Raw genomic sequence first — 15,081 nt, 5'->3', positions numbered from 1 at the left:
TTCTAGCCTTAAAGGAGGCAGTGACTTTTCAGCTATTAACATAACACAATGATGTAACTGGTAATCCAAAAAATATTAATGGTTTTAATGTTATATAATAATGTATACAACATAAAATGATGACTTCGGAAACGTTTAGCTCCGGTAGTCCATAGTCTGGAGAGTTAGTCCTCAGTAAATATCAGAATATGTGGCCTCTGTAGTGGCTCTCGATATAACCTGGCTCTGGCGGCCAGTAGCGGGTCGGACTGGTGAGTGATGACCGGAGAAGCCTTGGAAGTCCAAGGATGAAACAGTATTGTGTCTCTCCAGATCTGGCTCCTCATCTTCATCAACTCCAAATGGCGTCAGGTCATGAAAGTAGAATTGCTTCAGAGGTTCTCCGATTATCCCAATACTGTGGAGACAGGTGCGGGAGATAAATAGCTGGTCATGTCTTCACTTGTTTCGGCTGTTTGGCTCCTACTCAATCCCCTCCTCACATAATACTCGTATGTTCCAGCACACATTGTTACTATCAAGCACTTTGTATGCACGTGTAGCAGTGCATGTGACATGGCTGGAAATACATTAGCTTGAGACCAAAAGCACTAGGACCTTAAATGAGTTTTCCAGTTTCAGAAAACCCATGTCCCTTGGCTGCAGTTTGTCTTAAGAAAATATATGGAACTTTACTCACCATCACCTGGTCCAATTTTGAGTCTCAGTGTCTGTTATTTTCTGCAATGCTGACATCACAACGGCAGCGCTGCAGCCGATCACTGAGATCACTGAATGGCTGCAGCGCTCTCCATGTGGCAAAGTAACAGACACTGGGGAGAGCAGCAGAGACACTTTCTATGCGTTTAATTCTGAAGACCATCAGCTCTTACATTCCACAACTGATGGATTTCATCATCTGTCTTTTATACCATTATTTTCTGCCCGTATTACGTTTTTGCTTTTATTTTGTTTTTTAGGAGATGTGTGCTCTGTACATCAGATGTTTATGGTTTCTTTCAATTTCTGTCATCTTTTAAGGAGGCAACACAGTATTCCTGATCTGATGTTTGAGTAAGTGTGCAGTGAGTGATAGGTATACGGGATATAGCAAGGTGGAAAGCTGTGGCGCTGAGACAGACATAAGGGAATGCTGATGTTTGTCTTCTATATAGATCTACTCCCACAAATTTGTTAGAACAATATTATTTGAAATAACTTTTAATCCCCGATCAACTTTGTATGTGTTTCCTTTTATTATGAAAGTGTTTCAGTTGAATAAAATAAACATCTGTAGCTGTCCTAATAAATCAGTGAGATTTAAAAAAAAATTAAAAACTAAATTGCCAATAGAGAACAGGTACCAAGATGAGACCGTAGGAGAATAACAGGCATGATAGTATACTTACCAGGCTGGGATGTTGTAATCCAGAGGCTCTCCTATATCCAGGTGATCACTGACTTTGGGGTGAAGCTCATGTTGCTGGAACAGGTATTGAGATCTTTCCTTAGGAGTTGGAATTAAGGAGCTGAGCACAGGGGAGCGCTGGGTGATGACTTTCTTTATGGGGTGTCTTTTGGCATGAGCTTTCCTGTTCCGAAAAGAAATCTGTTTTAAGTAAAAGAGAGAACTCTACGACTATGACAATAGTAATACAATATGGCATGTTACATCAGTTGGCATGCAGTGTGCTGCAATCTCTGCAGCATCCAGGCTACATCCATTTAACAAGTAATGTGCAGCAAAAGATAGCGGTATGAAGATGCTACATCGTACCATAACTAAGGGTACTGTCACACAGTGGCACTTTGATCGCTCCGACGGCACGATCCGTGACGTTGCAGCGACGCTTGATTATCGCTCCAGCGTCGTAGACTGCGGTCACACTTTGCAATGCACGGCGCTGGAGCGATAATTTCATCACGTAGTTGCGATGTAGAAGTCATACGGGACATTGGGAATATCGTGCACACCTTTGTTACGCTGCGATCATGCCGCCACAGCGGGACACTTGACGACGAAATAAAGTTTCAAACGATCTGCTACGACGTACGATTCTCAGCGGGGTCCGTGATCGCAGTAGCGTGTCAGACACAGCGATATCGTAACTATATCGCTGGAACGTCACGGATCGTGCCGTTGTAGCGACCAAAGTGCCACTGTGTGACAGTACCCTAAGACCCCGACGTTGGCCCCATTAGGACACCTCCATGGCAAGAAGACCATCGGATAAGGATTATTTGCAACGTGTTTGTCGCAGGGTACATGCTGCAATACAACCACACTCGCCTTCATTATGGTCCTATACTCGGTAATGTTTGGAAAGTCACTTTGTACCTCAGCCTAATGGTAGCACAAAGAAAAAGTGAGAATCCAAGAATATATATTATTGCAACTAAAATTTGTGTTTTAATCAAATGCAAATTATGCTTGTAATTGCACCTGTGGGCTTAGGCCTCTTTCACACTTCCGTCTTTCAGCTCCCGTCACAATCCGTCGATTTTTGAGAATGCAGGATCCTGCATTTTCCCATAGGCTTGTATTAGCGACGGATTGTGACGGATGGCCATCCGTTTCATCCGTTGTGCACTGGACCCTGTGTAAAAAAAACGGTCCGTTTTTTCAACAAAATGATGCATAGCGATGTGCAGTGCACGACGCTAGTGTGAAAGTAGCCTTATCCGTGCACTTGCAGTCCTCAGCTCATCTTTTTAATGCCGCTGCCCCCCCCCCTGCCCCCCCCCCCCAACTTATTGATTGACAAAGACTCTGTGGCATAAAGTCAACTCTGCTCTCCATTGTCAATTAAGTTGAAAAAGACGGTGACAGTGTGAAGAAGAAGAAACAAGGAATGCAAGTGCACTTATATTCCCACCGGTGCACTTACAAGCCTAATTTTGGAGTGCAACAGGGTACTGACTGACAACAGTACAGGTATTCTTGGAAATGTGTTCCCCTGACCTACCCTGCACTAACTCAGGAAGATTCTTACTGTTAGGTTCTCTTTAACACCAGGCTAATCTATAACATTAATAATATATAATGGGTGTGTAGTAATCACATATCTCTCTGCCTGCAGTATCACAGTTGTAGGACAAGGTGCGGCTCCAGAGCTAATTGTACAGTTGCAAACCTCATGTTCTGGGTAGGGTTAATCCAAACTGGGGACATTAGTAAGTGTCTATTAGGGTATGTTTCCACGGTCTGTAAATGCTGCGGATTGGACGCAGCGGACAGATGTTACAGCACAGTGGATGGTATTTTATGAAAACCCCTCTCCACTATGCGTGCAGGGACGCCTCCGGCATCCCCGTGTATACGTACATGCAGCACGTCTTTATAGACCGCAGCATGTCAATCTATCTTACGGAGATGCTCCGTCTCAAAATAACTATCACGCTCCAATGTATAGGATGCGGTGATTAAGTATGGTTCAATAAACACATGAGGAATCACTGCGCGTACAAAAGCAGCGCTTTGGGCGGAGCGGATATGTGCTGCGTCCAAAGTGCTGCTGATACTGACAGTGGAAACATACCCTTAGGGTACCGTCACACAGTCACACTTTGATCGCTACGACGGTACGATCCGTGACGTTCCAGCGATATCCATACGATATCGCTGTGTCTGACACGCAGCAGCGATCAGGGATCCTGCTGAGAATCGTACGTCGTAGCAGATCTTATGGAACTTTCTTTCGTCGCTGGATCTCCCGCTGACATCGCTGGATCGTTGTGTGTGACAGCGATCCAGCGATGTGTTCGCTTGTAACCAGGGTAAACATCGGGTAACTAAGCGCAGGGCCGCGCTTAGTAACCCGATGTTTACCGTGGTTACCAGCGTAAAAGTAAAAAAAAAAAAAACGTACATACTTACATTCCGGTGTCTGTCCTCCGGCGTCTCAGCTTCTCTGCACTGTGAGCGCCTGCCAGCCGGAAAGCGAGCACAGCGGTGACGTCTGACGTCACCGCTGTGCTTTACGGCTCTGCTGCTTACACAGTGGAGAGAAGCAGAACGCCGGGGGACAGACACCGGAATGTAAGTATGTACTGTTTGTTTTTTTTACGTTTACGCTGGTAACCAGGGTAAACATCGGGTTACTAAGCGCGGCCCTGCGCTTAGTAACCCGATGTTTACCCTGGTTACCCGGGGACTTCGGCATCGCTCCAGCGCCGTGATTGCAACGTGTGACCGCAGTCTACGACGCTGGAGCGATAATCATACGATCGCTGCGACGTCACGGATCGTGCCGTCGTAGCGATCAAAATGGCACTGTGTGACAGTACCCTTATAATGTACTATGACATGGTATCCTGTGGTTAGCATACTGAATGCAAATGTAGTCACAAAACCGGCAGCCAGAGGAACTCAGTTATCACAGGGGAAGAAACACACAGCCAACAAACTTTGCATAAATCAACAGTACAAGCATAAGGAACTCTATAATATACAACCCCAATTCCAAAAAAAGATGGGACGATGTATAAAACGTAAAGAAAACAGGAATGAAATGATCAGGAAATCTCTTATTTACACACAGGAGCGTGGTACCCTTTTTGGGATGTTCATTTTGTCTATATAGTGTGAGGCAGTGACCGGTGTTATATGTGAGGGTCGCTATGTGTCCCCCAGGATGCCCAAAGAAGCATAGTGAGGCCGCGGGAGTGCATTGCAGTCACAGGCATAGCTGTGATTGCAATGCAGAATAAAAGTGTGTGTTAGTCTTGGGCAAGCTATTTGTCCAAGGCAGATTTAGGAAAACCTGCCATGGGCTTTTATTTTTGAAACGGACTACAGGAAGGTAGTGGGGCAGTCCGTTTCCTCCCCGGCCCAGGTTTTCCATGTGGCCTGCGGCCAAGAGTGTTGGGTGTGACAGTGTGGAGTTTGCAAGGTGCAGAGCAGACAGCTCTGCAAAAACTCAGCCGGTGTGAGAGAACACAGAACCAAGCACAGCAAACTCCTGGCACACCGCAGCATAGTATCGTGGAGCAGTCGGACACATTTACAGACTGTCTTGATTCCCGACTGCCATCTGGAATATCCCATTTTGTTTTGTTTGTAAGTTTGGACATTAAAACTACATTTACTTTGAACTTTCCTGGGTCACTGTCTCATCACTAAACAGTGAGGACACCACTGCACTACAATAGCTTTCCACGGGCAGATGTCTGAACAATCGGGACCCAGGTCCTGCTCTGCCCCCATCTATATTGAGGTCTGTTGACACATAGTGAGGTGACTACAAGAGTTAGGGACCATCCCGATGGGGACACCTTGTGCTGATGGGATGATTTTTTTTTAATCAAAATAGTGTTAATTAAGCACCCTATGTTATTTACATGTACTATTACTATGAATTTATTTACTTTCTATAGGGTATATGCTCATTTTGATTTTATCATAGTTTCACTCTAAAATTAATCTTCGGTCAAATCAAGATTGACGTCTAGCTCACTAAGGGAACATGCAGTATTACAGCTGCCTATTGAAACCTAGAAAGACGTGAGGAGGAGGAAGTGCTGCTGCTTTGTAGTAAGTGTTTATCTCACCACAGTGCTGGATTCGCTGGATTCACAGCCACATATCTTATTATAGCGTCCTCTATGCTGCTGCTTCTGAACATATGCTACATAGATATAGGAATTCCTATTGTTTGCAAGTGTGGTGTACGGGCGACATCATAGCAGCCTGTTCATATTGTAGTGCAGCGGTAGCACTCTGTGCAGAGATGAGGCAGTGACCCAGCAAAGTCCAAAGAAAAACGTCTCTTTAATGCTCAACTCAAAAGAACATAGCGCGCGATATCCTCCGGATCACAACCGGGAAACAGAACAGTCCACCTTCGGTTCGCAACCGGGCACACATCCTCCGGATTACAGTCACTAAACACGCCAGTCCACCTTTGACTTGTTGCCATGGGTGACTGCACCGCTGTGTTAATATCTCTTTACTCACAGCAATACACAGTACACGATATCCTCCGGATCGCAGCCCTGTATATATCCTCTGGATTACAGTCACTAAACACGCCAGTCCACCTCTGAGCTAGTGCCGTGGGCAACTGCACCGCTGTGTTAATGTCTCTTTGCTCACAGCAATACACAGTACATGATATCCTCTGGATCGCAGCCAGGAACCATATCATCCAGTTTACAGTCACTAAACACGCCAGTCCACCTCCTGAGACTAGTTGCCGTGGGTGACTGCACCGCTGTGTACGCTGTGGGTGCCAGGCTTTTCAGCTGCCTTGGCCATTTGGCTCCACTGGCCTATGTTGCCTCACACAGCGTGGAGCTCTGCAGAGCCTCCTGCTCTGTACTCCTGCCAACACCAGACTGACACTGACTCTGAACCTGACACACCCAAACCCTATACTGCAGGGTTCTTACCTAGAATCTGTGGCCTTCAGCCACATGGAAAACCCGGCCAGGAATTAAATGGACTGCATGACTACAATCCTGTAGTCTGTTTCAAAACACAAAAGCCCAGAGCAGGTTTTCCCTAAATCTGCCTTGGACAACCTGCATGTTTAAGACCTATACTCACTTTAGTCTGCATTGCAACCACAGCTATGCCTGTGACTGCAATGCCCTCTCAATCAATGGTGCTTTAAAAATAAATAATAATTGCAACGTATCTGCTCCTCTAGTTCATGGAGAACTGAACTGATAGAGCCAGCAGAGGGGAAACTGCTGAAAAATGAAGGATGCAAGTCATATAGTATAAGACCTCTGTTTGATTACCCAGTGTCGTTGTAAATGAATGCTGACTCCGTTGCCGAGTCTTACGCAATAATGTTGTTTACCTGTCATTAGCATATGTAGCCATTTTCTTCTTCTTATTCCCAGACAGGTTTCTGCCTGGCATGAAATCTGTCACCCGGAGGGCAGGATTAAAATGATCGGTACGCAATATTCTGCCAACTTCTTCCTGAATTGCTTCCAGTTTCTTGCGTCTGAACACGACCCAGACAACTTGAATGCCGTAGCTGTACAAGCACTGGAAGGAAGAAAGACCCCAATATGAGAAATCAACCGAGTTGGGATTAATTATAAAAAAAAAATTGTTCTTTTCATTATCTTCTGTGCATTATCTTCTTCAGACTGATAACTCTGCCGATTCAAACTTTTTGGGGTCTTTTATACAAGAATATACGGCATATACTTTAAAAATAAATATGAGCCCCAGAATTACAGAGGCTTTGCTATGGAGCCTGCTGTCTATACTTACATATACAAGGTGTTATGTACGAGGCACCAACCCTGGGGTCTTTAAATATAGGAGTCAGGACCTACCTACAGGTGCATCTCACAAAACTAGAATATCATCAAAAAGTTAATTTATTTCAGTTCTTCAATCCAAAAAGTGAAACTCATATTATATAGAGTCATTACAAACAGAGTGATCTATTTCACGTGTTTATTTCTGTTAATGTTGATGATTATGGTTTACAGCCAATGAAAACCCAAAAGTCATTATCTCAGTAAATCAGAATACTTTATAATACCAGCTTGAAAAATGATTTTAAAATCTGAAATGTTGGCCTACTGAAATGTATGCTCAGTAAATGCACTCAATACTTGGTCGGGGCTCCTTTAGCATCAATTACGGCATCAATGCGGCGTGGCATGGAGGTGATCAGCCTGTGGCACTGCTGAGGTGTTATGGAAGCCCAGGATGCTTTGATAGCAGCCTTCAGCTCGTCTGCATTGTTGGGTCTGGTGTCTCTCATCTTCCTCTTCACAATCCCCCATAGATTCTCTATGGGGTTAAGGTCAGGCGAGTTTACTGGCCAATCAAGCACAGTGATACTGTTGCTTGTAAACCAGGTATTGGTACTTTTGGCAGTGTGGACAGCTGCCAAGTCCTGCTGGAGAATGACATTTCCATCTCCAAAAAGCTTTTCGGCATAGGGAAGCATGAAGTACGCTAAAATTTCCTGGTAGACGTCTGCGCTGACTTTGATAAAACACAGTGGACCTACACCAGCAGATGACATGGCTTCCCAACCATCACTGATTGTGGAAACATAATACTAGACCTTGGAAATCAAGGTCCCAGAGTCAGGAGGAAGAGTGGAGAGGCACACAATCCAAGCTGCTTGAGGTCTAGTGTGAAGTTTCCACAATCAGTGATGGTTTGGGGAGCCATGTCATCTGCTGGTGTAGGTCCCCTGTGTTTTATCTGCAACCCCCAACCTATTGTCTCCTTCCCCATCATCCTGTAGAATGTAAGCTCCCAAGGGCAGGGTCCTCTCCCCTCGCTACCAGTCTATCATTGTTGGTTTGTCTACTGTAAGTGATATTTGTATTTTGATATAACCCCTTCTCAAGAACATCACCATGGAATCAATGGTGATCTATAAATAATTAATAATAAAATAATAATAATTGTATAGCTTTATTATTTGGACAGTGTTTGGTGGTGCTAATATTGGGGTATTATAATTTGGGCGCTGTGGTGGCATAGGTTCATATACAATATGGGCATATTATGTAATGTTAAAGTTATTTCTGCTGTATTTCTAATTCTGAGTGCAATCATATAATATATTGTAAGTTAATACATTTCTAGCTTACGCCCACATATTTTTAGCTTGTCTCCCCCCTTCCTTCTAAAAAGGAGGGGCCCCCATGAAATGTTTTGCCCGAGGACTGCTATAGATATGAATCTGGTCCTGATTATAAAGTCTTGCAGAAATTCAGACTTTTTTTGCAATTTGAATTGCAAATGAAATTGTGTGTTATATATGGTCTACGTAGTTCATATCTATCTATCTATCTATCTATCTATCTATCTATCTATCTATCTATCTATCTATCTATCTATCTATCTATCTATTTCATGTCTATCATGCAGCCGCCTCAAAATGATTGACCACAAAAGTTAATCCTGCTGGAAACAATGCAGTCCATTAGATTTCCTATAATAGTAATGTACTGAATTGTCGTATTATCTTTAATTTTGACTTGTGAAATGAGAAGATGAAATAGATTAACAAAGAACAGCAGCGGAGAGAACACTACAAGTTCTGCTCATACACATTGGCTTATCCCTCATCTGGGATGGCTCCAGGTGGAATATGATTATATTACAGAGTTATAATTTTCTTGCAGGACGAGGAATGTTCCAGCCCGAAGCTGACATGTTATGGAATCAGTCGTTACTGAAGTTTCATGCCTATTCTCCATCATTACAAGAGCAGGAGAGATACTTGTACCTCAAAGAATCTGCGGTCTCTCAGTGTAGAAGAAGCTCGGCCTCTGTAACACAGATATATAGGAACTGTAATCAGCTTTTGGATTAGCAAAAAAAATTTTAAGCCTATGATATTATGACAAACATATAAAAAGTGTGTACAAATCCTACTGTGCAAAGAATGGTTTATAAAAAAAAAAATCAGACACTTATTCCTCGCTTCTCCTGAGTGTGCATGCTTTTCAATAGTGAGATGTAGATATGTCACTGAAGATCCTTTTGGTGGCACCTTATGTCCTGTAGGGGAAAATGACTGGGCATGTTCAAATCCAATATGCCCACAAATTTTTGCAGATACTTTACCAAATTCAGAGGCAATCCATTTTAACCCCTTAATGACAGCCAATACGTCTTTTAACTGGCCTGAGATATAAGAGAATAGTATCCCCATACAGGTGACAATCCAGCAGCTGTCGGCTGTACACTATAGCTGACAACCTGCTGTATCAGCCACAATCAGTGTTTGCACCTTCCAAATCTGTTTAACCCCTTACATGCTGCTGTCAATAGTGACTACATCATTATAAATGGTTAACAGTGTGTTTGGGCTTCCTCTTTATCCAAATTGGTGCCCTCAGATCATGATTGTGTGGTCCTGATGTTTGCGATGGCAATTCACGACCAAATAGCGGCCTTACAGTCTGACAGCTCTAGTAATCTGTTCAGAAGTTAGAGGCATTTAGGTGGTAAAAATACACATTTTCATTTCTGTCATACCACTTTGCATTAATTCCTGTAAAGCACCTGAAGGGTTAATAAACTACCTGACAGCAGTTTTCAATATGTCAGGGGGTGCTGTTTTTAAAATGGTATCATGTTTGGGGGTTTCCCAATATATGGGACCCCTAAAGTCACTTCCAACATGGATAAGTCCCTAAAAAAATAAATTTTGCAAATTTCCTTGAAAAAATGAAAAATTGCTGCTACATTTTTCAACCTCCTAAACTGCTAATAAAATAACATTTTACAAATGGTGCTGATGTAAAGCTGACATGTGGGAAATGTTATTTATTAATGGTTGGCTGTGGTATGACCATCTGGATTAAAGGGATAATCATTCAAATTTTGAAAATTGCTAATTTTTTTACATTTTTCTCAAATTTTTAAATTTTTTTATAAATAAACACAAAACATATTGACTAAATTTACCATTATCATAAAGTATAATGTGTCACGAAAAAACAGTCTCAAAATCACTGGGATTTGTTGAAGCGTTGCAGAGTTATTACTACATAAATTGACACTGGTCAGATTTCAAAAATTTGGCTCCGTCACTAAGGGGTTAAAACACTATATAGTAGTCAACAGTAGCGTAAGGCCGGTTTCACACTTGCGTTTGGAGCAGGTGCGGAGGGCTGCGGACTTCCTCCGTGAAACCCCGCCCTCCGCCACTAGCTCCGCCTACTTCTGCATGCCGCCCGCATGCGGCCTGCGTACCTATCTTTAACATTAGGTACGCAGGTCGTGCGGCTGTATGCCGAGGCTGCCGCATGCGTCGTTTTGACGCTGCGGCGACCAGCGTAGGACGCAGCCTGTAGTATTTTTTTTTTATCCGCAGCGTCAAAACGCGCATGCGGCAGCCTCCGCATACAGCCGCACGACCTGCGTACCTAATGTTAAAGATAGGTAGTTGTAGCGCCCCCACTGCCGCAGGGCCGAGGGGTACCCGGTACCGGGCCTCTAGGTCTCTGCTCTGGGGTTGTCACGGTGGCTAGACCCGGTCCGTGACCCTGCTGAGGGGCGTACAATAATAGATGTGGATGGTGCGGTGCAGTACCGGTCGCAGTAAATAACGAGGACACCAGGTTGCAGTCTCTTTACCTCTTTACTGAAGGCTTCTGGGTCCTCAGTCCGGAATACGGTTAACAGGGCTGCGCAAGTCCGGCCGGTCCGATGGCACCTCCAGAGTTCCCTTCGCAGGTGGAAATCTGTGCCTACCTGCTAGCGCTTGTGTGTTGTGGTCCTTCCCTGCTGTGCTTACGGGATAGTACCCCACAACCGTTGTGTCTGTTTCTCGTGTTCCCTCACAACTCGATTCTGATGTTCTTCTACGTCCCCCTGATCTTACGGTTAGGACGCACCCTGTTATGACCCCAATGGCGAGGGTCTCAGAGATATCAGCAAGTCTGCGAAGTACAAAAATCCAGCTCATAGGGCAGTGGTAACTGGGTTGACCATATATCTACTCCTAACGCCAACACTAGAAGTAGCCGGGGAACATGCCTACGTTGGTCGCTAGATGTCTCGCGCCAGCCGGAGGACTAACTACCCCTAGAAGAGGAAAACAAAGACCTCTCTTGCCTCCAGAGAATAGACCCCAAAAGTTGGATACAAGCCCCCCACAAATAATAACGGTGAGGTAAGAGGAAATGAGAAACACAGAGATGAACTAGGTTTAGCAAAGAGAGGCCCACTCACTAATAGCAGAATGTAGTAAGATAACTTATATGGTCAACGAAAACCCTAACAAAAATCCACACTGGAGATTCAATAACCCCCGAACCGTCTAACGGCCCGGGGGGAGAACTCCAGCCTCCCTAGAGCTTCCAGCAAGGATAGGATACAGATTATGTACAAGCTGGACAAAAATGCAAACAAAACAATAGCAAAAAGCAAGAAAGCAGACTTAGCTTAATCAAGCAGGAACCAGGATCAGTAGACAAGAGCACTACAGATTAGCTCTGATATCAACGTTGCCAGGCATTGAACTGAAGGTCCAGGGAGCTAATATAGCAACACCCCTGACCTAACGACCCAGGTGAGCATACAAGGGATGATAGACATACCCAGAGTAAAAACACTAGTAGCCACTAGAGGGAGCCAAAAGGTAAATTCACAACAGTACCCCCCCTTTAGTGAGGGGTCACCGAACCCTCACCAAGACCACCAGGGCGATCAGGATGAGCGGCGTGAAAGGCGCGAACTAAATCGGCCGCATGCACATCAGAGGCGACCACCCAGGAATTATCCTCCTGACCATAGCCCTTCCACTTGACCAGGTACTGAAGCCTCCGCCTGGAGAGACGAGAATCTAAGATCTACTCCACCACGTACTCCAATTCGCCCTCAACCAACACCGGAGCAGGAGGCTCAGCAGAAGGAACCACAGGCACAACGTACCGCCGCAACAAGGACCTATGAAATACGTTGTGAATGGCAAACGACACCGGAAGATCCAGGCGAAAGGATACAGGATTAAGGATCTCCAATATCTTGTAAGGACCAATGAATCGAGGCTTAAATTTGGGAGAGGAGACCTTCATAGGAACAAATCGAGAAGACAGCCATACCAAATCCCCAACACGAAGTCGGGGACCCACACCGCGGCGGCGATTGGCAAAACGCTGAGCCTTCTCCTGTGACAACTTCAAGTTGTCCACCACATGATTCCAGATCCGCTGCAACCTATCCACCACAGAATCCACTCCAGGACAGTCAGAAGGCTCCACATGTCCCGAGGAAAAACGAGGATGGAAACCGGAGTTGCAGAAAAATGGCAAAACCAAGGTGGCAGAACTAGCCCGATTATTAAGGGCAAATTCAGCCAACGGCAAGAAGGTCACCCAATCATCCTGATCAGAAGAGACAAAACACCTCAAATACGCCTCCAGAGTCTGATTAGTTCGTTCCGTTTGTCCGTTAGTCTGAGGATGAAAAGCGGACGAAAACGACAAATCAATGCCCATCCTACCACAAAAGGATCGCCAGAACCTGGAAACAAACTGGGATCCTCTGTCCGACACAATATTCTCAGGAATGCCGTGCAAACGAACCACGTTCTGGAAGAACACAGGAACCAGATCAGCAGAGGAAGGCAGCTTAGGCAAAGGAACCAGATGGACCATCTTGGAGAAACGATCACATATCACCCAGATGACAGACATACCTTTAGACACCGGGAGATCCAAAATGAAATCCATAGAGATGTGTGTCCAAGGTCTCTTCGGGACAGGCAAGGGCAAGAGCAACCCGCTGGCACGAGAACAGCAAGGCTTAGCTCGAGCACAAGTACCGCAGGACTGCACAAATGACCGCACATCCCTTGACAAGGAAGGCCACCAAAAGGACCTGGCCACCAGATCTCTGGTGCCAAAAATTCCCGGGTGCCCTGCCAACACTGAGGAATGAACCTCGGAAATGACTCTGCTGGTCCATTTAGCAGGCACAAACAATCTATCAGGTGGACAAGAGTCAGGCCTACCAGCCTGAAATCTTTGCAACACACGTCGCAGATCTGGAGAAATCGCTGACAAGATAACTCCTTCCTTAAGAATACCCTCAGGTTCAGCGACTCCAGGAGCATCAGGCACAAAGCTCCTAGACAGAGCATCGGCCTTCACATTCTTAGAACCTGGTAAATACGAGACCACAAAGTCAAAACGGGAGAAAAACAATGACCAGCGGGCCTGTCTAGGATTCAGGCGTTTAGCAGACTCGAGATACATCAAATTTTTATGATCAGTCAAGACCACCACCCGATGCTTAGCACCCTCGAGTCAATGACGCCACTCCTCAAATGCCCACTTCATGGCCAATAACTCCCGATTGCCCACATCATAATTTCGCTCTGCCGGCGAAAACTTCCTAGAGAAAAAGGCACAAGGTCTCATAGTAGAGCAACCAGGGCCTCTCTGCGACAAAACGGCCCCTGCCCCAATCTCCGAAGCATCCACCTCAACCTGAAAGGGAAGTGAGACGTCAGGCTGGCACAAAACAGGCGCCGAAGTAAACCGGCGTTTCAACTCCTGGAAAGCCTCCACGGCAGCAGGAGCCCAGTTAGCTACATCAGAGCCTTTCTTGGTCATATCTGTCAGCGGTTTAACAACGCTAGAGAAATTTGCGATAAAACGACGGTAGAAGTTAGCAAAACCCAAGAACTTCTGAAGACTCTTAACTGACGAGGGTTGAGTCCAATCATGAATAGCTCGGACCTTGACTGGATCCATCTCCACAGCAGAAGGGGAAAAAATGAACCCCAAAAAGGGAACCTTCTGTACACCAAAGAGACACTTTGAGCCTTTTATAAACAAAGAATTTTCACGCAAAATCTCAAAAACCATCCTGACCTGCTCCACATGCGAGTCCCAATCATCAGAAAAAAACAGAATATCATCCAGATAAACAATCAAAAATTTATCCAGATACTTCCGGAAAATGTCATGCATGAAGGACTGAAAAACTGAAGGTGCATTAGAGAGCCCAAATGGCATCACCAAGTACTCAAAATGACCTTCGGGCGTATTGAATGCGGTTTTCCATTCATCGCCCTGCCTAATGCGCACAAGGTTGTACGCACCATGAAGGTCTATCTTGGTGAACCACTTGGCACCTTTAATCCGGGCAAACAAATCTGACAACAACGGCAAAGGATACTGAAATTTGACAGTGATCTTATTTAAAAGCCGATAGTCAATACAAGGCCTCAAAGATCCGTCCTTTTTGGCCACAAAAAAGAATCCCGCACCAAGAGGGGAAGAAGAAGGACGGATATGCCCCTTCTCAAGAGACTCCTTGATATATGAACGCATCGCGGTATGTTCAGGTACCGACAGATTAAACAGTCTCCCCTTAGGAAATTTACTGCCAGGGATCAAATCTATTGCACAGTCACATTCCCTATGAGGAGGCAGAGCACTGGACTTAGACTCGCTGAAGACATCCTGATAATCAGACAAATACGCCGGAACTTCCGAAGGCGTAGAAGAAGCAATAGACAAGGGCAGGGAATCTCCATGAATTCCATGGCAGCCCCATCTTGACACTGACATAGCCTTCCAGTCCAAGACTGGATTATGGGTCTGTAACCATGGCAAACCCAAAACAACCAAATCATGCATTTTATG

The 15,081-nt window shown here is 45.1% G+C and overlaps 1 protein-coding gene across 4 annotated transcripts in view; it reads right to left on the bottom strand.

Annotated features, from left to right (window-relative positions):
- Positions 1 to 15,081, bottom strand: part of PPP1R36 (protein phosphatase 1 regulatory subunit 36) — a 48,544-nt gene that overhangs the window by 66 nt on the left and 33,397 nt on the right. For all 4 annotated transcript variants that reach the window (XM_077266133.1, XM_077266125.1, XM_077266140.1 and 1 more), the window contains 4 exons: positions 9,201 to 9,243; positions 6,786 to 6,979; positions 1,389 to 1,571; positions 1 to 397 (listed from right to left, as the gene is read on the bottom strand). The exon at positions 1 to 397 is cut by the window's left edge. In XM_077266133.1, the coding sequence (XP_077122248.1) occupies positions 172 to 397; positions 1,389 to 1,571; positions 6,786 to 6,979; positions 9,201 to 9,243 (646 nt within the window). In that variant the 3' untranslated portion in view covers positions 1 to 171. The remainder of the gene's footprint in view (positions 398 to 1,388; positions 1,572 to 6,785; positions 6,980 to 9,200; positions 9,244 to 15,081) is intronic.

This window comes from Ranitomeya variabilis, chromosome 1 (assembly GCF_051348905.1).
Source record: "Ranitomeya variabilis isolate aRanVar5 chromosome 1, aRanVar5.hap1, whole genome shotgun sequence".
Lineage (NCBI taxonomy): Eukaryota > Metazoa > Chordata > Amphibia > Anura > Dendrobatidae > Ranitomeya > Ranitomeya variabilis.
Note: the sequence above shows the minus strand (reverse complement) of the source record. Positions and strands in the feature narration are given on the sequence as shown.